Source organism: Pristis pectinata, chromosome 17 (assembly GCF_009764475.1).
Source record: "Pristis pectinata isolate sPriPec2 chromosome 17, sPriPec2.1.pri, whole genome shotgun sequence".
In the NCBI taxonomy this organism is placed as follows: domain Eukaryota; kingdom Metazoa; phylum Chordata; class Chondrichthyes; order Rhinopristiformes; family Pristidae; genus Pristis; species Pristis pectinata.
This window is the reverse complement of record NC_067421.1, coordinates 4,831,726-4,855,127: the sequence shown is the minus strand read 5'-3', so window position 1 is coordinate 4,855,127 and position 23,402 is coordinate 4,831,726. Positions and strand designations below refer to the sequence as shown.

The following is a 23,402-nucleotide window of genomic DNA, read 5'->3' as shown; positions in this document are numbered from 1 at the left end:
CTGCAGAGTAATCTTATTTCCTCTATGAATCAACATTATTTTAGTAATACATATCTCCTTGGGACACTGCTTATCTTTTCACTTCATTTTAACCTTCAAGTTGTTCCACCAAACTGATTTTTAACCACATATATCTCCAGGTATCTCCTTCTGTCCTTGCAACAAGTATCTCAGACTCATTTATTACCTTCTATGTACTCTCCAAGGCAAGGGTGTCATTGCCATTCCACAGGCAGTTACTCCTCAACCTTTCTATTCTGCAGCTACTGTTCCATCCTGAACTGCATCCGGGCAACTATGTTTTGGAACCTGATCTGGATACGTACAATGTGGATGTGCAGCAGAGAGGCCGGGGCAGAAAACGTGGGCTGCATTGCACAGGAAGGCAAAAATATTTCTGACTCTGCTTTTAACTATTGCACATTTACATCAAACATGCAAAGCAAATGTGTACACAACTGCTGTTAATTTGACAACCCACAACTGAAGTCACTATTCATAAGGTCCGGCGTCTTTCTGTTCTCTCTCTGTCACTTTGACTGCCTCCGCCCTTCACTGAACCCCTGTCCTTCCCCTCCTGCCACTGGTCTTCCACCCACTCTCCTCCATTCCCATTCTCTCTCCCCATCTGAACTAATCCTATTCCCATCAACAAGTATCATCCCCTTCTTCCTCTCCCCAAATCCTGCCCTCTCTATGATGGGAGCTGATTCTAGAGGCCTGCTGCAGGCTCTGCCTGGGCACATGCACAGCTGCAAGAATGGATGAGCATGGACTCATTGTTTGATTCTTCTCTGTGTAGTCAAAGTCACAAATTCAGCTACAATGGCTTCTTCCCTGCTTACCTCTGGTGTCCTTCAAGGATTTATCTTTGATCCCCTGTTAGGACATGGGCAACAGAGATGTGGATGTAGATCAACAAGCACAGAGCTCATGGGTAAAGCTCTATTCAAGCATGGCAAAGACACACCATCTAGCCAAGCATGAAGACCAAAGTTTAATCTTTCTTAAATTACAAAACACTGAATAAATACATACAGAAACAAATTGCATAAAAAGAGAGTTATAGAATGAAAAATGTAAGGATAAAAAAATATAAGATGACAACTGAAATGATTATGGAATGAAACCTGACCAATGAGTTACCCTGCAGCATACGTGATCAATGTTGAAATACATTCAAATAAGGTAAGAACAGAATGTTAGATTTCCCAATGGTCTAGTAAGTAAAAGAAGCATCAGGTGTAGCACTCAGGGTTTCATTCCTGAGCTCTGCTCTGGGCTAAGACAACAATTGTAAACGCTAGAGGTGACCCCATCATACTTGGGCTAGAGAGGGCTGAAGAGCTTAAGTTTCTGTTCTGAAATGCATCACATGGAGTCATAGTGTCACAGAGAGATACAGCATGGAAACATGCCCTTCAACCCACGGGGTCTGCACCATCCATCAACCACACTTTTACACTGATCCTATAATGAGCCCTTTCTTTTCATTCTCCTCATATTCTCTTCAAATCCCCCCAAACTGTACTACTCACCTACATACTTGGGGCAGTTTACTGTGGCCAATTAACCAACCTACTCACACATCTTTGTGAGGTGGGAGAAAACCCAGAAATCACAGCGAGAATGTGCAAACGCCACACAGACGGTATCCCAGGCTGGAAATGAATCTGGCTCTCTGGCTCTGTAGGGCAGTTGATAAAGTGGGAATGTAGGACCAGCTTAGAACTGGATCTGGCTGTGATGTCCTTCATCGTTGAAAACAAGTCCTGCCTGCACAGGTTGGCTTGGCCACCTTCCCTACTTTTGCTCTGAGATTTTGTAGATGATATTGGTGTAATGACAACCCGGAGATGCACCCTGAGACGAGAATTGCAAGTACAACACCAAAGAAAATGCTTTCAGCAAAGATTATAAGGAAAACTTAAAATCCTAAGCTCCCGAGCATGCATGTACTGTAAAATTTACTAGAATTTGAAATTTACAGGACTGTATGTTTTATAAAACAAACAGTGTGAGCTCAGTATTCAAAAATTAAAGATTAAAGCAAAGCATAAATAACTCACTTGATATCTGTTTGAATCCAGTAGCTGAGTGAACGATTACGTTCAGAAACCCATAAAGGCCAGGAGATTCGTCATCTGTGGGCAGCAAAGGGACAATGAAATGCATTGTAGAGAGTCACAACAAACAGATGCACCACTAGTAATTAAATCACCTCTTTCATCGTTATTTGAATAAACAAAATCATCTGGTGAAATAACTTGCCCGAAGAGCCACCTGTCAGATCTAGCAAGTATCTTGCATGGTGGAGGAGGATTGAGGGGCTGAATGGTCTACACCTATCCCTACTTCTTTGGTCCTAATGAAGCAAAGTTCAATCACTTCACTGTGGATATATAGAAGTTTTTCAGTTCTCTTATACTGTCATAGTTCCTTCTTAATTGATCACTTTCCAATCAAATTAGATATTATTTCTGGATTAAATGTCAGCTGTATAAACTTCCATGGTAAAAACTGCCAACCTCAATGGTATGTATTTTCCGCCAAACAGTGATGGTCTGCTCTGCCCAGTACCTCTGGGGCTGCACAGTGGCACAGTGGGTAGAGCTGCTACCTCACAGCTCCAGTGATCTGGCTTCAATCCTGACTTCCAGTGCTGTCTGTGTTGGGTTTGTACTTTCTCTCCCTGACTGTGTGCGTTCCTTCAGATGTTCCAGTCTACCTCCACATTCCAGAGAAGTACCGGTTGGTAGGTTAATTGGCTACCGTAAATTCCACTGGTGTGTAAGTGAGTGGTAAAATCTGGAGGGAGTTGATGGAAACGTGGGAAGAATTAAACAAAATTAGTGTAAGATTGTTGTAAATGGATGCTTGATGGTTGGCATGGACTCAAAGGGCTGATGGGCCTGTCTGCGTGCTGTGACAAATCCACCCAAAATGGTATGGACTTTACTTTTCCTTACAATGAAATGTTGTCTGGTGCCATCTGAAGGGGATTGTGCCAGCTAATCAGACTGAATATTTCTCATTGACAACAAAATAAAGTGGAAAGAGTTAATTTTTAAACCTTTTACGGAAAGTTTGGGATTGGGAATATACACTTGGAATTCAATCATAAACAGAAAGGGAAAATTAAACTACATTTTTTATAATTAAAAACATGGCAGTTTCAAATCTTATTCTAAAAGAATAAAAGTCCACATTTATAACATTTGTTTCTCTGGGTCAAAGACATTACTTTAGCTTATTTATGTCCTAATATACTGTTGGAGCTCTGTGACTTCCCAGCCAACAAGGCTTAACATTTTCGATAATGAAAGGTCACTGACTTAAAACTTTAACATTGCTTCCTCCTTCACAAATCCTGTCTGACTGCTGAGTATTTCCACCACATTCTTTATTAACTTTTTCAAAGTTTTTCAGAGCATGAGTAATGCATAAAATCTTGAAGTTTACATTACTGGATAACCTAAATGGATCTGCAAACTGCGGAGCATGCTCAGTAAAGGAGCAGGTACACCTGACAGCAGTGTTTCCATATATAATACTGCACATCCAGACACCACAAGTTGCTATCAGCTTTGCAGAGTTATGATCAGGATTATGACTGCTTTTTCAGAATCATGACAGAATAAACAGCGTAAATAGCGAGAAAGGGTTATCACTGGCAGAGGATTCAGGGACCAGGAAACAGATCTGTAACAATGGACAAAAATGATGTATGAACATACAAAAAGAACAAGTTAAGAGCAGCAGAAGGCCACTCAGCCCTTTCAGTCGCCTCTACTGTTTTCCACAATCATGGCTGATCTGACTGTGACCTCAGCTCTGCATCCCTTCAACCAGTATGGCCCTTTACTTCCAAAGACTCATGACTTCTGAGAGAAAAAGCTTTACCTCATCTCTATCTTAAGTTGGTCACCCCTTACAGGCCATCCCTGGATAACGATTGGGTTCTGTTTTTACAGACGTCCGTAAGTCAGTTTTATCCAGAAGTTGGAAAATACACAAAAATTACTCGATATGGTAACCATACCTCCACAGTATTGCAATGAACAGCATCAAAATCCCATTGACTGACAAGAAAGAACGATTACTTAAATGGAGCGAGAGAGGAAACTAGATCTGATGCTCATGGGAGCAAACATATGTACTTACGTCGGACTTCTGAATTTAATGATATTATGGGAGTTGATTCATAAGTAAGGGGGTCCACAAGTAAGGGGGTCTGTAACCTGGGGACGGCCTGTAATTTTTCCCACAAGGGAAGCATCCTCTCCACATCCACCCTGTCAAAACCCCTCAGGATCTTGTCTCTCTCAATGAAGTCCTCTCTCACTCTTCTCAACTTTAGCAGAAACAAGCCTAATCTACCCAACCTTTTTTTTTCAGACAACCTCCAGGTATTGAATTAGCAAACCTTTTCTGAAATGCTTCCAGCACATTTACATCCTTCCCTAACTGAGGAGGCTAATACTGTACAGCGCACACCCTTTGTGCTTTCACCAATGTCTTTTGTAACTGAGGCAAAACATCTTTACATTGGTATTTAATTTCCCCAGCAATAAACGACAACATTCTGTCTGCTTTCCCATTACTTTCTAACCCTACATGCTTGCCTTCTGTGATCATGTACTAGGACCTCCTGATCCCTTTGCACCTCAGAGCCTGCAAATCTCCATCTTTTAGATAAAATGCTTTGTTTGTATTTTTCCTGCCAAAACATACAATTTCACATTTTCCATACATGATACTCCGTTTGCCAGACTTTTGCTCATGTAATTAACATTTCTGTGTGCCTTGTGTTCTCTTCACAAGGCACTTTCCTGCTTATCTTTACGCCAAATTTAGCAACCAGGTTGGTTGGTAACTCAGTTCGGTCATTTACATAAATTACTCAAATGAGGCCCCGGCACTAATCATGCCACACTAGTCATTTCATCCTGACTTCAAAATCCTGATTTAGAGCTAATTCTGGGATTAATTTGTATAAATGGAGATAAATGCAAAATACTTGCTTAATTCATCTGCCATCTCCTTGTTTTCCATAATTAAATCCTTTGACTCACTTTCTGTAGGACCAAAGCCCATTTCATTAACTCTTTTCATTTTAGTATATCCACAGAAAATTTTATTATACAGAACCATAGGAACAGAAAGCACAGAAACGGGCCCTTCAGCCCAGTGTGTCAGTGTCGACTGTCAACCATCCATTTTACACTAATCCTATTGTTTAAAATTCTCCACATTCTCATCAACTCCCCTCAGACACTGCCACTCACCTATTCATTAGGGATGATTTACAGCAGTCAATTCAGGGCAGCAGAGTGGTGCAGCTGGCAGGACCGCTGCCTCACAGTGCCAGAGTCCTGGGTTCAGTGCTGACCCTGGATGCTGCGGTTTTCTCCCAATTCCCAAAGACGTACAGGTTGGTAGGTTAATTGGCCATTATAAATTGCTCCGAGTGTGAGTGATAGAATATAAGGAGAAACTGATGGGAATGCAGGGAGAATAAAAATTGGGTCTAATGTAAATAGGTGGTTGATGGCAGAGTCAGTGCGCTGACAATGACCCCAGGTTATCAACCTGCACGTCGTGAATTTGAGACGGAACAGAGCATCTGGAGGAATCTTATCCAGTCATGGGATAACATGCAAACTCCACATAGATGGCACCCAAGATCAGGATTAAATGTGAACCATAGAACAATGCAGCACAATACAGGCCCTTTGGCCCACCATGTTGTGCCACCCTTCAAACCACACCTAAGACTATCTAACTGCTTCCTCCGACATATCCCTCTATTTTAAATTCCTCCATATGCTTATCTAACAAGCTCTTGAACTTGACAAATGTATCTGCCTCCCACCACCACCCCAGGCAGCGCATTCCATGCACCAACCATTCTCTGGGTGAAAACCTCCCTCTGGTATCTCCCATGAACTTCCACCCATTACTTTAAAGCCATGCCCTCTTGTATTGAGCATTGGTGCCCTGGGAAAGAGGCGCTGGCTGTCTACTCTATCTACTGCTCTAATATTTTGTATACCTCTATCAGGTCTCCCCTCATCCTCCTTCTCTCCAAAGAGTAAGCCACGGCTCCCTTGGTCTCTCCTCATAATCCATACTCTCCAATCTAGGCAGCATCTCCTCTGCACCCTTTCCAATGCCTCCACATCCTTCCTATAATGAGGCGACCAGAACTGGACACAGTACTGCAAGTATGGTCTAAGCAGAGTTTTGCAGAGCTGCATCATTACCTTGCGGTTCTTAAACTCGATCCCACGACTTATGAAAACTAACATCCCATAAGCTTTCTTAACTACCCTATCCACCTGTGAGGTGACTTTCAGTGATCTATGGATATGAACCCCCAGATCCCTCTGCTCCTTCACACTGCCCAGAATCCTGCCATTAACCTTGTACTCCCGCCTTGGAGTTTGTCCTTCCAAAGTGTACCACCTCACACTTCTCCAGATTGAACTCCATTTGCCACTTCTCAGCCCAGCTCTGCATCCTATCAAATATCCATCTGCAAACTTTGACAGTCCTCCACACTATCCGCAACACCACCGACCTTTGTGTCATCTGCAAACTTGCTAACCCACCCTCATCCAAGTCATTAACAAATATCACGAAAAGTAGATGTCCCAGAACCGATCCTTGTGGGACACCACTAGTCACAGCCCTCCAATCTGAATGCACTCCCTCCACCACAACACTCTGCTTTCTATAGGCAAGCCAATTCTGAATCCACATGGCCAAGCCTCCCTGGATCCCATGCCCTCTGACCTTCTGAAGAAGCCTACCATGTGGAACCTTGTCAAATGCCTTACTAAAATCCATGTAGACCACATCTACTGCACTACCCTCATCAATCTTCCTGGTCACCTCCTCCAAGAACCCTATCAGACCTGTGAGACATGATCTTCCCTTCACAAAGCCATGCTGGCTGTCCCTAATCAGTCCATGATTCTCTAAATGCTCATAGATCCTATCTCTTAGAATCCTTTCCAACAGCTTGCCCACCACAGACGTAAGGCTCACTGGTCTGTAATTCCTTGGACTATCCCTACTGCCTTTTTTGAATAAAGGGACAACATTTGCCACCCTCCAATCCTCCGGTACCAATCCCATGGACAACGAGGACGCAAAGATCCTAGCCAACGGTTCAGCAATCTCTTCCCTACCTTCACGAAGCAGCCTGGGGAATATTCTGTCAGGCCCCGGGGACTTATCTGTTCTAATATTTTCTAACAGCTTCAACACATCCTCTCTCTTACCAACACTGTCCTCAGCTTCATCAAGACCCCTCTCCTTGGTGAATACTGAAGAGAAGTATTCATTGAGAACCTCACCCACTTCCACACCTTCCAGGCACAGCTTCCCACTTTGTCTCTAATCGGACCTACCTTTACTCTTGTCACCCTTCTGCTCTTCACGTATGTGAAAAAAGCCTTGGGATTCTCCTTAACCCTACTCGCCAAGGCCTTTTCATGTCCCCTTCTTGCTCTCCTCAGCCTCTTCTTAAGTTCCTTCCTTGCTACTCTATATTCCTCATGAGCTCTGTCTGATCGTTGCTGCCTAAACTTTATGTATGCTGCCTTCTTCTTCCGAACTAGTTGTTCCACCTCTCGTCACCCATGGTTCCCTCACCCTGCCATTCCTTCTCTGCCTCGTCGGGGCAAATTTATCCCTAACATCCTGCAAGAGATCCCTGAACAACGACCGCATCTCCATAGTACATTTCCCTTCAAAATGTCATTCCAATTTACATTGGCTCTAGCCTTATAGCCTCATAATTTGCCCTTCCCCAATTAAATATCTTCCTGTCCTCTTTGCTCCTATCCTTGCCAACGACAATGCTAAAGGTTATGGAGCGGTGGTCACTGTCCCCCAAATGCTCACCCACCGAGAGATCTGTCACCTGACCCAGTTCATTACCTAAAACTAGATATAATATAGCATTCCCTCTAGTCGGCCTGTCAACATACTGTGACTGGAATCCGCCCTGGACACACTTAACAAACTCTGCCTGTCCTAAACCTTTGGCACTAAGCAGGTGCCAATCAATGTTTGGGAAGTTGAAGTCTCCCATGATAACACCCTATATTCTTACACCTTTTCCAAAATCTGCCTCCCAATCTGCTCCTCAGTATCCCTCCTGCTACTGGGGGGAGGCTATAGAATACTCCCAGTAGAGTAACAGCTCCTTTCTTGTTCCTAACTTCCACACACATTGACTCTAGAGAGGATCCTTCTGCATTATCCACCCTTTTTTGCAGCTGTAATAGTTTCCCTGACCAGTATTGCCACCCCTCTTCCTCTTCTCCAACCCCCACCCCCCCCATCCCTTTTAAACACAGAATCCAGGAATATTCAGTATCCATTCCTGCCCTGGTGACAGCCAAATCTCTGCAAGAGCAACAATATCATAGTCCCATGTACTTATCCAAGCTCTCAGTTCATCACCCTTATTCCTGACACTTCTTACATTTAAGTAAATGCACTTTAGCCCATCCACCTTTCTACTTTTATACCCTGTACTCTGCTTCTCCTTCCTCAAAGCCTCTCTACATGTTAGATCTGACTTTTCCACATCCACTTCTTCCTCTGACCTACCCCTCTGGTTCCCATCCCCCTCGCAAACTAGTTTTAAACCCTCCTGAACCACCCTAGCAAACCTGCCTGCTGTGAGACAGCAGCTCTACTAGATTTGCCACGGTGTCACAGTTTATAAAATACATTTTTATATTTCTGGTTACCTTTACCTTGTACTCTACTTTTTCTATTTTATGTTCTGTCCAATCTGCTCCCCCTGCCACCCCTCTTCGTACCTTAGCTCAAAGGAAAAAACATATAATTGTGCAGGGGAGATTTGTGAAAGATACTTTTTTTGTTGATAGTGGTGAAGATCCAGAACTCACTGCCTCAAAGGATGAGGGAAACTATCCATGAATGTTTTCAAAAGGTTATTGAATAGGTTCTTGAGGAGAAGTAAGATGCAGGCTGTGGGGAAATAAGACTGTCTGGATTCCTCTATAAGGAGCTGGTGCAGACTAGATGGGCCTAAGTGGCCTCCTTTTCTGACATAACAAATTCTATACATGCACTTGTTCATGACATTTTGTGCCTCTGACTGATGATAGTGGAATGGAGTCCTCAAAAAACCTACCAACGCACTTAAAAAAATCCATGGTTTATTGATGCTATTCTTGGTATTTGCTCACCCAACAGGAGCTAAAACAAGTGCATATTTGGTGATTAATTATCAACTACTAATCATTCTGTCGGAAGGAGCTGCACGTTTGATGGATGAACAGAGTTTTCTCAAATGTGAATTGCAGATTGAATTTAAATTGGACAAGTACGAAGTGTTACATTTTGGTAAGTTAAACCAGAGCAGGTCTTGCACAGTAAATGGTAGGGCCCTGGACAGTGTTGTAGAACAGAGAGACTGAGGTGAACCAGTGGATAATTCCCTGAAAGTGGCGACACAGGTAGACAGGGTGGTGAAGAAAGCATTTGGCGTACTTGCCTTCATCGGTCAGGGCATCGAGTACACGAGTTGGGATGTCATGTTACAACTGTACAAGACGGCGGTGAGACCGCATTTGGAGTATTGTGTACCGTTCTGGTTATTTAGCTATAGGAAGGGTGTTATTAAACTGGAAAGGGTGCAGAAAAGATTCATATGTTGCTGGGACTCGAAGGCTTTATACGGAAAGATTGAAGAAGCTGGGGCTGTTTTCCCTGGAGTGAAGGAGGCTAAAGCGTGACCTTACAGAGGTTTATACCAACCATCATGAGGGGCATGGATAAGGTGGATGGTCACTATCTTTTTCCCAGGTAGGGGAGTCTAAAACTAGAGGGCATAGATTTAAGGTGAGAGGGGATAGATCTAAAGGGGACTTGAGGGGCAAGTTTTCCACATAGACGATGAACTGCCAGTGTAAGCTGCAGAGGCGAGGACAATTACAATGTCTAAAAGACATTTAGATGTACATGGACAGAAAAGGTTTATAGGGAGATGGGCCAAATGTAGGCAAATGAGACATAGGCAAGTTGGTTGGTATGGAGAAGTTGGGTTGAAGGACCTGTGTAACTATATGATGATAAGCCTTGCAATGCTACACTGGTGTACTCTACAGTCCCAGTCCCATTTTCAGATTCTTTCCCCACAGCCTTACCCATCCAATTTCCTTCTGAAGCCACTGAGTGACTTTGTTAGTAAGTTCCAGTTCATCACTACTTTCGCTGTACTTATTCAATTTTCAGCACTTCCTGCCCATCATTAATTGCCAATGAATTTCTAACAAAACAGCTGGTCATTGACTTCAGGAAAGGGGGCAGTGTGCATGCACCTGTCTACATCAATGGTGCTGAGGTAGAGAGGGTTGAGAGCTTCAAGTTCCGAGGAGTGAACATCACCAATAGCCTGTCCTGGTCAAATCACGTAGAAGCCATGGCCAATAAAGCTCACCAGTGCCTCTACTTCCTCAGGAGGCTAAAGAAATTTGGTTTGTTCCCTTTAACTCTCACCAACTTTTACAGATGCACGATAGAAAGCATCCTATCTGGATGTATCGCAGCTTGGTATGGCAACTGCTCTGCCCAGGACTGCAAGAAACTGCAGAGAGTTGTGGACACAGCCCAGTGCATTACGGACACCAGCCTCCCCTCCTTGGACTCTGTCTTTACCTCTCGTTGTCTTGGTGAAGCAGCCAGCATAATCAAAGACCCACCCACCCGGGACATTCTCTCTTCTCTCCTCTTCCATCGGGTAGAAGATACAGCAGTCTGAAGGCACGTACCACCAGGCTTAAGGACAACTTCTACCCCACCGTGATAAGACTATTGAATGGTTCCTTTATACAATGAGAAGGACTATGACCTCACGATCTACCTTGTTGTGACCTCGCACCTTATTGCACTGCACTTTCTCTGTAGCTGTGACACTTTACTCTGTAGCTGTGACACTTTACTCTGTACTGTTATTGTTTTTACCGTACTACATCAATGCACTCTGTACTGACTCAATGTAACTGCACTATGTAATGAATTGACCTGTATGATCAGTTTGTAAGACAAGCTTTTCACTGTACCTCGGTATAAGTGACAATAATAAACCAATACCAGTACCTCGGAATCAATTGGGTGTTAGCGGACTCCCTCCCCTGAAGTTTTGTGGTCATCATTACTAACAGACTTTTTCTTCCAGATTATGAACTGAAATCTGAACTCAGGTCTTTGGATTGTCAGTCCTGGCTACTGGTTTACAAGCTCAGTAACTTAACTGCTCTGCTATCATGTACCTGGTGTAATTCACATCTTCTAAGACTCTTCAGCCCAAAGATTTAAATTACCAAAAAAACAGATAATGTTGTCAACATTGAGCCTGAATGAGTGGGAAGAGAAAATAAGTGAACATTTCAAGTTGAAGGCCCTGTCAGAACTGGGCAAAAGAGAGAAAACAAGTTAATTTTATGTTGCAAAGAGGCTGGGAGAAGGAAAGGGTGAATAGGACAGAAGAACTATCTCTGATAGAGTAAGGGCATAGGCTTCAGGGAAAGCCAAAGAAATGCAGAGATTGGTGAAATCACTCAGCAGGTCAGGCAGCATCCATGCAAAGATAAACACAATTAACGTTTCAGATGCAAAACGCTTCATCAGAACTGGGAACAAGAGATAAAAAGGCGGTTTTCAGTGAAAGTGAAGGGAGGGATGGGAAGGACAAAGAGAATGTCTGTGAATAGGGTGATGCTAGGTCAATGGATTCATGGGAATTCCACAAAAGGATGACTTACAGCACCAATGCCAGTTCTGATAAAAGCAGAGAAAGGGAATTTTCTACAGTTAGCGAATTCAATATTGTACCTGGAAGGCTGCCACATGCCCAGACAAAGAATTAAGTGTTTACAGAGGGCCTCGCTGCAGTGGTGTAGGAGGCCATACAGCGATAGGTTATAGTGGGATTGTTTGGAGAATTAAAGACCATAAGACATAGTAGCAGAATCAGGCCATTCAACCCTTCAAGGCTGCTCTGTCATTTGATCATGACTGATTTATTTTTCCCTCTCAACCCCATTCTTTTGCCTTCTCATATTGGTATTGGTTTATTATTGTCACTTGTACTGAGGTACAGTGAAAAACTTGGCTTGCATACTGTTCATACAGATCAATTCATTACACAATGCAGATACATTGAGTTAGTAGAGAGTGCATTGAGGTAGTACAGGGTAGAATGATTATAGTAAAAGTAATGAGTAGATCTGCAGAGAGCAGCTTGCAACGAGTCACCACGCTCCGGTGCCATCTTGCTTTTCCTCGTAAATCTCTGTAATCTTTGACGCCCTTACTAATGAAGAACCTATCAATCTTCACTTGAAATGTCCCCAATGACTTGGCCTCCACAGTCATCCGTGGCAATGAATTCCACAGATTCACCACCCGCTGGCTAAATAAATTCCTCCTCATCTCTGTTCTGAAGTGACGTCCTATTCTGAGGCTGTGCCCTCTGGTCCTGGACTCTCCCACCACTGGAAACATCCTCTCCACGTCTACTCTATCAAGCCTTTCAATATTCGGTAGGTTTCAATGAAATCCCCCCTCATCCTTCTAAACTCCAGCGACTACAGGCCCATCAAACGCTCCTCATATGCTAACCCTTTCATTCCTGGGATCATTCTTGTAAACCTCCTCCGGACCCTCTCCAATGCCTTCGATATGGGGCTCAAAGCTGCTCAAAATATTCCAAACATGGTCTAACCAACACCTTCTAAAGCCTCAGCATTACATCCTTGCTTTTACATTCTAGTGCTCTTGAAATGAACGCTAACATTGCATTTGCCTTCCTTACTACTGACTCAGATTGCAAGTTAACCTTTAGGAAAGGTGGTAGGCACATAAAGATTAGGGTCATCCCGACGTTCTGCAGAGTAATCGCCCAATCTGCTTTTGTTTCTCTGGTGTACAGAGACCACTTGACAATGACTCTACCACTGATATTCCCGTTGTTCTAGCCATCCCTCCCACCATCTTCACTGCAGCTTAAAACCACTTATTTTATTTCCCTTTTCCAGTTCTAATGAATGGTGTCTGACCTGAAACATTAACTTTTTTCTCAGTGCACAGATACTGCCTGACTTGCTGAGTGTTTCCAACATTTTGTTTTTCTTCAGATTTCCAGCATCTGCAGTTTTTAATTTTCATTTACTGTTGATGAAGCCATCTAGTTAATTGGTTAATGAAGGCAGTTTGAAGTGAGAATACAAACAAAGGAAATGTAAAAGCTGGCAATGGCAGTAGGAAATGCCCAGCTGGTCAGGCTGTGCTAGTGGAGAGAAAAACAGAGTTACTGCAGCAGGACTAACCAGATCTGATACATAGAAAGGTGGAAGGTGATGTTCCTCATGCATACTCTGGGCTTCATTTTAACAGAAGACACGGACAGACAGTTCACAGATGATGAATTACAAGTGGCAGGCAACAGCAAGCTCACATTCCCCTCTGTGGACTAAACATACTGTAGGTGCTCCACAAAGCAGTCACCCAATCTGCTGATGCAGGGTCTTAGCTGAAGATTCCCTTGTCTCCACAGATGCTGCCTGACTCACTGAGTTCTTCCAGCAGTTTAATTTTTGCACCCAATCTGTGTTTATCTTTTCAATGTAGATCACATTGTGAGCAGCCAATAAAGACCATTAAATTGGAAGTGCAGACAAATCACTACTTCACCTGAAAGGAAGGTTTGGATCCCTGGATGATGGGAAGGGAAGAGCTGTTTCCCATGGTTGCTTAGGAAAGTCCCAGAAAACAATTCGTGGGGGCAGAAGTGCAGATTATGGAGTTGATGAGGGAACGGTCCCTTCAGAATGCTGAAAGGGGAGGGGAAGATGTGCCTGGTGGTGGAATCTCGGAGAAGGTGGCGGGGGTTGCGAAGGATATGGAGGGTGGTGGGGTGGGAAGTGAGGACCAGGGAACTCTATCCATGCTCTGCCTGGGAGGAGAGGGACTGAGAGTAAACAAATGAGATATAATGAGTGGCCATATCAACTACAGGAGACAGTAAACCATGGTTTGGGAAGAAAAGAGAGGCTGCAGAAGCACCTGGATAGAAAATCTTGTTATCAGAGTAGATGTGATGGAGACAGAGGAACCGGGAGAATGGAATGGAATGCTTCCAGGAGGCAGGGTGGGAAGTGTTGCTGAGATAGCTGCAGGAGGCTGTGGGTTTGTAGTGGATGTTTGTCGCTAACCGATGTCATGAAATGTGAGTTCTATATAAGTGCAGGATGCAGCACCAGTATAGGTGTTGATGCTCCAGAAGAGTTGAGGGAGGGGACCTGAATGGGACAGAGACAACGATTTTTCCACGTATCCCACAAAAAGACAGGTGGAGCTTGGGCCCATGTAAATTCTCACAGCTGCACCTTTGATCTGGAGAAAACAAGTAGCATGATAAGAGTAGTTCAATGTGGGAATGAACTGAGCGAGGCGAATGAGCTCTTGGCAGAGAAACAGTGGTTGGGCCTCTGTTCAAGGAAGAACTGAGGGAGGCACTTAGTCCATTGAGTGTGGGATCGAGGTGTAGAGGGATCGTATATCCATGGTAAAGATGAACTGTTTGGGACCAAGATCCTTTCCTTCCTCCTGAACTCTGGATCCCACTCTACCGTGCTTGATGGTGTCTTTGGCTTTATCTATTTCCTGGATAGTCTGGAATCGGACAGTTGACGTTTTGGGTCGAGGCTCTTCACCTGGACTTCATCCAGTCTATCTCACCAATGATGAATATCATCCATTAGTTTACAACTATCCTCCTCACTATCAACAACACTACCGATTTACATTCATCTGCAAACATATTAACTGTACATCCTACATTCATATCCAAATCGTTATACTTTTTTTATATATACATAAAATAAGATACATCCTGTGGTAAACTACTGGTCACAGGCTTCCAATCACAAATCAACACCCCCATCTTCACTCTTTGCCCCTTATACAACTCTGGTTAGACCACACTTGGAGTATTGTGTTCAGTTCTGGTTGCCTCATTATAGGAAGGATGTGGAAGCTTTAGAGAGAATGCAGAGGAGATTTACCAGGATGCTGCCTGGACTGGAGAGCATGTCTTATGAGGATAGGTTGAGTGAGCTAGGGCTTTTCTCTTTGGAGAGAAGGAGGATGAGATGTGACTTGATAGAGATAAGAGGCATAGATCGAGTGGACAGTCAGAGACTTTTTCCCAGGGCAACAATGGCTAACAGGAGGGGACAGAATTTTAAGGTGATTAGAGGAAGATATAAGGGAGATGTCAGGGGTAAGTTTTTTTTTATGGAGAGCGGTGGGTGCGTGGAATGCACTGCCGGCAGAGGTTGTGGGGGCAGATACATTAGGGACATTTAAGGGACTCTTAGATAGACACATGAATGACAGAAAAATAGGGGGCTATGTGGGAGGGAAGGGTTAGGTAGATCTTAGAGCAGGATAAAACGTTGGCACAACATTGTGGGCCGAAGGGCCTGTACTGTGCTGTAATGTTCTATGTTCTATTCCCAAGCCGATTTTGAATCCAATTTGTCAACTTGCCATCCCATGGACTCTAACTTTCTGTCTCCTATGTAGGACCTGGTCAAAGGCCTCACAGTAGTCCATGCAAACCACATCAATCACACTGCTCCCACCGATATATTTTGTTACCTCTGAAAAATTCAAACAAATCGGTCAGACACAATCTCCTCTGAACAAAGTTCTTCTGACCACCTTTTATTAATCTTTGCTTTCTAAGTGCAGATTAATCCTGGACTTCAGAACCTTTGCCAATAACTTACCTACCTCACAGGCCTATAATTTGCTGTCCCGTAGTCATCTGGCATCTCCACATCTGCCATTTGCCTTTCTTTTTTCATTCAGCCCTTGATATCTCTTTACATCCAGGGTTTCTTGGACTAGCTGTCCATCCCATTCACACTTATGGGAACACGTTGGCCCTGAACTCTCTTTATTTCATTTCTGAATGTCTTCCACTTGTTGATGTAGACCTACCTGCAAGTAGCAGCTCACAGTCTACTTTTGGCAGGTCCAGCCTTGTGATATTATAGAGTCATCCAGCATGGAAATGTCGCTATCTCTAACCTTCCCTCCCCCACCTGGCTCCATCTGCCTATTAATCCCTCTTCACCTGGATCCATCCATCGCTTGCCAGTTCCAGCCTCACTTCTTCCCACACCTCTTTATACTGGATATCTCCCCTTTACACTCAGTCCTGATGCAGGGTCTTGACCTGAAATGCTGATTATCCCTTTGCCTCCAGAGATGCTGCCTGACCTGCTGAGAAACTCCAGCAGCTTGTCTTTTTTGCTCCGGATTCTTGCATCTGCAGTCTCCTATACTTCATAACATCAAAATTGGCCCTGCCTCCCAATTCAGGGACTTTATTTCCAGACAACTTTATCCCTTTTCAGAACTATCTTAAAACTTACAGAGTTATGGTCACTATCTTGAAAATGATCTCCCACTGAGACCTGAACTACTTGCTGGGCTACATTCCCTAAGATTAGGTCCCTCCTTTAGTAGGTTATCTATGTATCTATGATAAGTTCTACTGCACACAAAACTCTATCATCCTGTTTTGACTTTTCCCTGGAGGTTATTAATCAGCACTGTCTCATTATATAAAATAAGGTCCCAGGTAGACTGCTCCCTGGAGGTTTATATTTCTTGGTTTATATTTCCAAAAAAAACTTTTCAAATTTCTTGATCAATTCCCTCTTTGTTGCTGCTTTTGGGGACCCTGTAACTCACCAAAATCAGTGTATGTTTCTGGCCCTTGTTATCGCTTTTGTTCCACCCAATTCTGCTTCTTGTTCTTCTGAGCAATAACCATACCGCACTGCTGCCCTTCACTTATCATTTATTACCTGAAATAATCTCATTGGTCTATTCCCTGCCCTGCCAACCCCACCCATATTTCCATTTTGTCTGTCCACTCCAGGCACCAACTATCTTGAAATGCTTAATTCACCACACAGCTTCTGTCTCTAACTGGTTTCCTTGAATTGTGAACTAATACACCATTTGTTTAAACTCTGCTCATCTTTACCCAAATTGCTACTCTCTCTATGGCAGTGGTCCTCAATATGCAGCCCCCAGATGTGGCCCAATCAGTACACCGTTTCAACCCTTGTGCCATCCCGTTTAAAAAATATAATTTTACTTAGTTTGCTCATTTAAAATGTGTTTGTTAGATATTTGGCAGCAAAGAAATGTGGGATATGACAGAATACTGATTTGTGTTTTGTTACCATCAGATAACAGGTACAAAACATACTTTTAAATAGGTATGAGAAGTAAACTGTTGGGCACGTTATGTATTAAGATCAGCAAGTGAGGCGCACCAGTGGCAAGTAAATTGAGAAAGACGACTGTAACCTGTCCCTTTGAATCTATAACTTTATCCTTGACCGAATGCTCTCCTTCACCCCATCACCCCCCAACAAATGTTTATTAGTTTAACGCCGTTGCTATAGCTTTACTTATCTGATTCAGGGGGACACTGGTCCCATCCCAGTTTACATGAAACCGGTACCAAGTGAACAGTTCTCTCTTCTCCCAGTGCTTGGTGCCACTGTTTCATGAGGCGAGACCAACTCATTCCATGTCACTGTTTGAACCATGAAATCAACCCTTTGACCATTCAACTCTATGCCAATGTATATTATTAATGCTGGAATTCTGCATTTTAATTTTGACCTAGCTCTCACTAGAACTTTAATTCTAGTTCTACCTATGTTGTTGATTGGCTGTTATTCCTACAGTGTTTGGTCAACAGACAAAAAACGTTGGACAAGGTTAGAACATAGAACAGTACAGCACAGGAACAGGTCCCTTGGCCCACAACGTTATGCCGAACTAATTAAACTAGTAATTAAAAGCCTAACTAAACTAATCCCTTCTGCCTACACAGTGTCTATATCCCTTCATTCTCTGCACATTCATGTGTCTATCTGAAACATCTCTTAAACACCTCTGACGTATTTGCCTCCATCACCACCCCAGGCAGCGCATTCCAGGCACCCACCACTCTCTATGTAAAAAAATTGCCCCAAACATCTCCTTTGAACTTACCCCCACCCCCCCTGCCTCACTTTATGCCTTCTACTATTGGACACTTTGACCCTGGGAGGGAGATACCGGCTGTCTATCAATGCCTCTCATGATCTTATAAACTTCCATCAGGTTGCCCCTCAGCCTCCGCCGCTTCTATGTCTCACTGAAACGTGGCTCACACCTGCCTCACCTGACTGCGCTACTTAACCTGAGGGCTTCTATCGAATGGACTGTACAGCGTCCTCAGGCAAAGTTAAAGGCGGAGGGGTCTGCTTCTTAATCAATAACTTATGGTACTCGGACGTGATGGTTCTGGCGAGCTCCTGCTCACCCAGCCTAGAATATCTAACGGTGAAGTGTCGACCATTCTATCTGCTAAGGGAGTTCACTTCAGCTATCCTGATGGCAGTCTACATCCCACCACAGATGGACATGAAGCCTGCACTCAATGAGCTATACTCCGTGGTCAACAGCCTTGAGACAAGATACCCTGAGGCCCTCTTCATCATTGCAGCGGACTTCAATCAGGCCAGCCTCAAGAGTGTGTTACCAAAATACTATCAGCACATCTCCTGCTCCACCAGGGGCGCCAACACCCCTGACCACTGCTGTACAACCATCAAAGGTGCCTTTCGAGCCACCCCTCGTCCTCACTTTGGGAAATCAGACCACCAGGCTGTGTTCCTTCTCCCTGCATACAAACAGAAACTGGAACGGGAGAATCCGGTACAGAGAGTCGTGCAGTGCTGGTCTGAGGAAGCAGATGAGCTCCTACGTGACTGCTTTGAGACAGTGGACTGGTCCATGTTCAAAGACAGCCTTGATGAGTATGCCACCACCATCACAGACTTTATCAGCAAGTGTGTGGTGGACTGTGTACCAAAGAAGACAATACGGGTGTTCCCAAACAGGAAACCATGGATGAACCTGGAGATCCACTCCCTATTGAAGGAGAGGACCGCTGCACACAAATCTGGTGATCCTGATCTGTACAAAAAAATCGAGGTATGACCTTCAGAAAGCTATCAGGGATGCCAAGAGGCAATACCGACTCAAAATAGAGTCCCTGACCAGCTGTCAGTTATGGCAGGGCTCACATGCCATAACAGGCTACAAGACAAAGCCGGGCTGCATAGTTAACAACAGCACATCCCTTCCTGATGAACTTAACACATTCTATGCCTGTTTTGAACAGAAGGGAAGTGGATTGTCACCATTCACCCTGACAGCCTCCAATGCAGCTGAACCTGTGATCACAGTTAAGGACGTAAGATCAGTCTTCCGGAGAGTGAACACGAGGAAGGCACTTGGCCCAGATGGTGTCCCTGGCCATATGCTCAGATCTTGTGCTGATCAGCTGGCAGAAGTATTTGCGGACATATTTAACCTCTCCCTGCTTCAATCTCAGGTTCCCACCTGTTTTAAGAAGACCACTATCATCCTGGTACCGAAGAAAAGCAAGGCAACATGCCTCAATGACTACCGACCAGTGGCTCTGACATCCACCATCATGAAGTGGTTTGAGAGGTTGGTCTTGGCACACATCAACTCCAGCCTCCCAGACAACCTGGACCCATTGCAATTCGTCTATCGTCGGAACAGGTCTACAGCGGATGCCATCTCCCTGACCCTACACTCAGCTCTGGAGCATCTGGACAGTAAAGACACCTACGTTAGACTATTGTTTATTGACTACAGCTCTGCTTTCAATACAATAATCCCAAGCAAGCGTGTCACTGAACTCCAAGACCTAGGACTCAACACCTCCCTCGGTAACTGGATACTGGACTTTCTAACCAACAGACCACAATCAGTGAGGATAGGCAGCAATACCTCCAGCACGATTATTCTCAACACTGGTGCCCCACAAGGCTGCGTCCTCAGCACTCTACTCTACTCCTTATACACTCACGACTGTGTAGCCAGATTCTGCTCTAACTCCATCTACAAGTTTGCAGATGATACCACCGTTGTAGGCCGTATCTCAAACAGCGATGAGTTGGAGTACAGGAAGGAGATAGAGAGCTTAGTGGAATGATGTCATGACAACAACCTTTCCCTCAATGTCAACAAAACAAAAGAGCTGGTCATTGACTTCAGGAGAGGGGGCGGTGTACATGCACCTGTCTACATTAATGGTGCTGAGGTCGAGAGGGTTGAGAGCTTCGAGTTCCTGGGTGTGAACATCACCAATAGCCTGTCATGGTCAAGTCACGTAGATGCCATGGCCAAGAAAGCTCACCAGCGCCTCTACTTCCTCAGGAGGCTAAAGAAATTTGGTTTATCCCCTTTGACTCTCACCAGCTTTTACCGATGCACCATAGAAAGCATCCTATCTGGATGTATCATGGCTTGGTCCGGCAACTGCTCTGCCCAGGACCACAAGAAACTGCAGAGAGTTGTGGACACAGCTCAGTGCATCACGGATACCAGCCTCCCCTCCTTGGACTCTGTCTTTACCTCTCGTTGTCTTGGTGTAGCAGCCAGCATAATCAAAGACGCCTCCCATCTGGGACGTTCTCTCTTCTCTCCTCTTCCATCGAGTAGAAGATACAGGAGCCTGAGGGAACGTACCACCAGACTTAAGGACAGCTTCTACCCCACTGTGATAAGACTATTGAACGGTTCCCTTATACAATGAATGGACTATGACCTCATGATCTACCTTGTTGTGACCTTGCACCTTATTGCACTGCACTTTCTCTGTAGCTGTGACACTTTACTCTATACTGTTATTGTTTCTACCTGTACTACTTCTATGCACTCTGTACTAACTCAATGTAGCTGCACTGTGTAATGAATTGACCTGTATGATCGGTTTGCAAGACAAGTTTTTCACTGTACCTCGGTACAAGTGACAATAATAAACCAATACCAATACAAAACAATCCAAGTTTGTCCACCCTCTCCTTATAGCATATGTCCTCTAATCCAGGCAGCATCCTAGTAAGCCTCTTCTGCACCCTCTCCAAAGCCTCCACAACCTTCCTGTAATGGAGCGACCAGAATTAAATGCAATACTCCAGATGCGGCCAAACCAGAGTTTTATAAAGCTGCAACATATCTTCCTGACTCTTGAACTTAATTCCTTGACTAATAAAGGCAAGCATGCATGGAGTTGGGGGTAACGTATGGCATGGATAGAGGAACGGTTAACCATTCTTGAAGGCATTCTTGTCCTTCCTTCTTACTGGTCCCCTACTCTGTGCAGTTGGTCTTTAAGCACCTTCCAAATGTCAGATGTGGACTTGCCCAAAAAACAGCCGTTCCCAATTAACTCTCCCTGGTGCCTGCTTAATAGTCTCGTAGTTTGCCCCGCTCCCAATTTAATACTTTCCCACAAGTCCATCCTTATCCTTATTCATAGCTGGCTTAAAACTTAAGTTGTGATCACTATTTCCTGAATGTTCCCCCACTGAAAGGTCGGTCACCTGGCCAGGCTCATGTCCCAACATCAGGTCCAGTATGGCCCCTCCTCTTGTTGGACTATCTACATACTGATTTAAGAAACCCTCTGTATGCACTAACAAATTCTAAACCTCTTGCACTAATGAGGCCCCAGTCTATTTTGGGGAAGTTGAAGTCACCCATGACAACAACCTTTTCCCTAATCTGTCTGAAATCTGTTCATCAGGTTAAAGGTTATGGTCTGTGCATCACTCCGTCGTGAGTCCCCTTTCTCACTTGACTTGCAGTCACATCTTTACGCTCCAAAATCTCAACTGAAGAAATGCCCATTCCTCAAAGCATCACAGTGTCGGGAGAACACACATTACTTCAGTGGTTGAAAGGGTGAGCAGCTTCAAGTTCCTGGGCGTCAACATCTCAGAGGATCTATCCTGGGCTCAACACATTGATGCAATCATGAAGAAAGCACACCAGTGGCTGTACTCATTCAGAGTTTGAGGAGATTTGGTATGTCACCAAATTTCTACAGATGTACGGTGGAGAGCATTCTGACTGGTTGCATCACCACTTGGTACAGAAGTTCCAATGCATAGGATCAAAAGAGGCTGCAGAGGGTTGTAGACTCAGCCAGCTCCATCACGGGCACAACCTTCCCTGCCATCGAGGACATCTTCAAGAGGCGGTGCTTCAAGAAGGCGGCATCCATCACTTAAGGACCCTCACCACCTGGGACATGCCCTCTTCTCATTACTACCATCGGGAAGGAGGTACAGGAGCCGAAGACCCACAATCAAAGATTCAGGAACAGCTTTTTCCCCTTCACCATCAGATTCCTGAACGGTCCATGAACCCATGAACGCGACCTCGTTATTCCCCTTTTGCACTATTTATTTTTGTAACATAGTAATTTTTATGTCTTGTGCTGTACTGTTGCCTCAAAACAACAAATTTCACAACACATGTCAGTGATAATAAACCTGATTCTGATTCTCAGACTCCAGCCCATGAATCTGATTTAAAATTCCCCAGGTCGCAGTAGCAGGAATCTCACTGGTCTCCATCAACTGCAGAACAGTGCAGTTACAATGCATCACCTGCCCTGTCATGCTGATCAAATCCAGATTTACATATTCAATTAGTTGAGGTACCTATTTGAAATTTGGATTGTCTTTAACTGGTTAGTTTACTTATTAAAAGATAATTAGTATATATTATTTGCATACATCATTTACGTCTGTTGTAAGCATTTCAAAAAACATTACTGCTTTGTACTTCCTGAGGTGTCCATGAACCACAGGAAGTACAAAGCAGCCCTAATTCTTCCATCCTGCACCAAACTCCCACACTGAGCAAATCCACATTTTAGCACTGAGCCCAGTTACACCCTCTGTATCTCCACGCTGTGGTGCCATCCTAAATGTCAGCAAAATCTGGTTACTTTTATCCACCCATGATCTAACTTAGTCCTTGCTGTTTAGTTGTTGCTTATCTCGGTAATCATGCAGTGTTGACCTAAATGCCGATGCTAATAGCTTTATAATTATTTGCTATAGATCTAAAAGAAATAATGAGTTTGTTTTATGCATTTATGCAATGCCACCTACAAGGTTCCTATTTTTATTGCTCATCCTGATTGCTCAAGGTGGTTATGGCCTTTTTAAACTGCCTTGCTCATTAGAACATGGAACAGTACAGCACAGTACGGGCCCTTCGGCCCACAATGTTGTGTCGACCTATATAAACCAACTCCATGATCAATCTAGCCCTTCCCTCCTACAAAGCCCATAACCCTCCATTTTTCTTACATCCATGTGCCTATCTAAGAGTTGCTTAAATGCTCCTATTGTATCAGCCCCTCCCACCACCTCCAG

The 23,402-nt window shown here is 44.1% G+C and overlaps 1 protein-coding gene across 3 annotated transcripts in view; it reads right to left on the bottom strand.

Annotated features, from left to right (window-relative positions):
- The window catches only part of si:dkey-91m11.5 (PH_BCR_vertebrate and RhoGAP_Bcr domain-containing protein), a 362,049-nt gene that overhangs the window by 78,514 nt on the left and 260,133 nt on the right, over nucleotides 1-23,402 (bottom strand). For all 3 annotated transcript variants that reach the window (XM_052032051.1, XM_052032049.1, XM_052032050.1), the window contains exon 14: nucleotides 2,070-2,144. In XM_052032051.1, coding sequence (XP_051888011.1) covers nucleotides 2,070-2,144 — 75 coding nt within the window. The remainder of the gene's footprint in view (nucleotides 1-2,069; nucleotides 2,145-23,402) is intronic.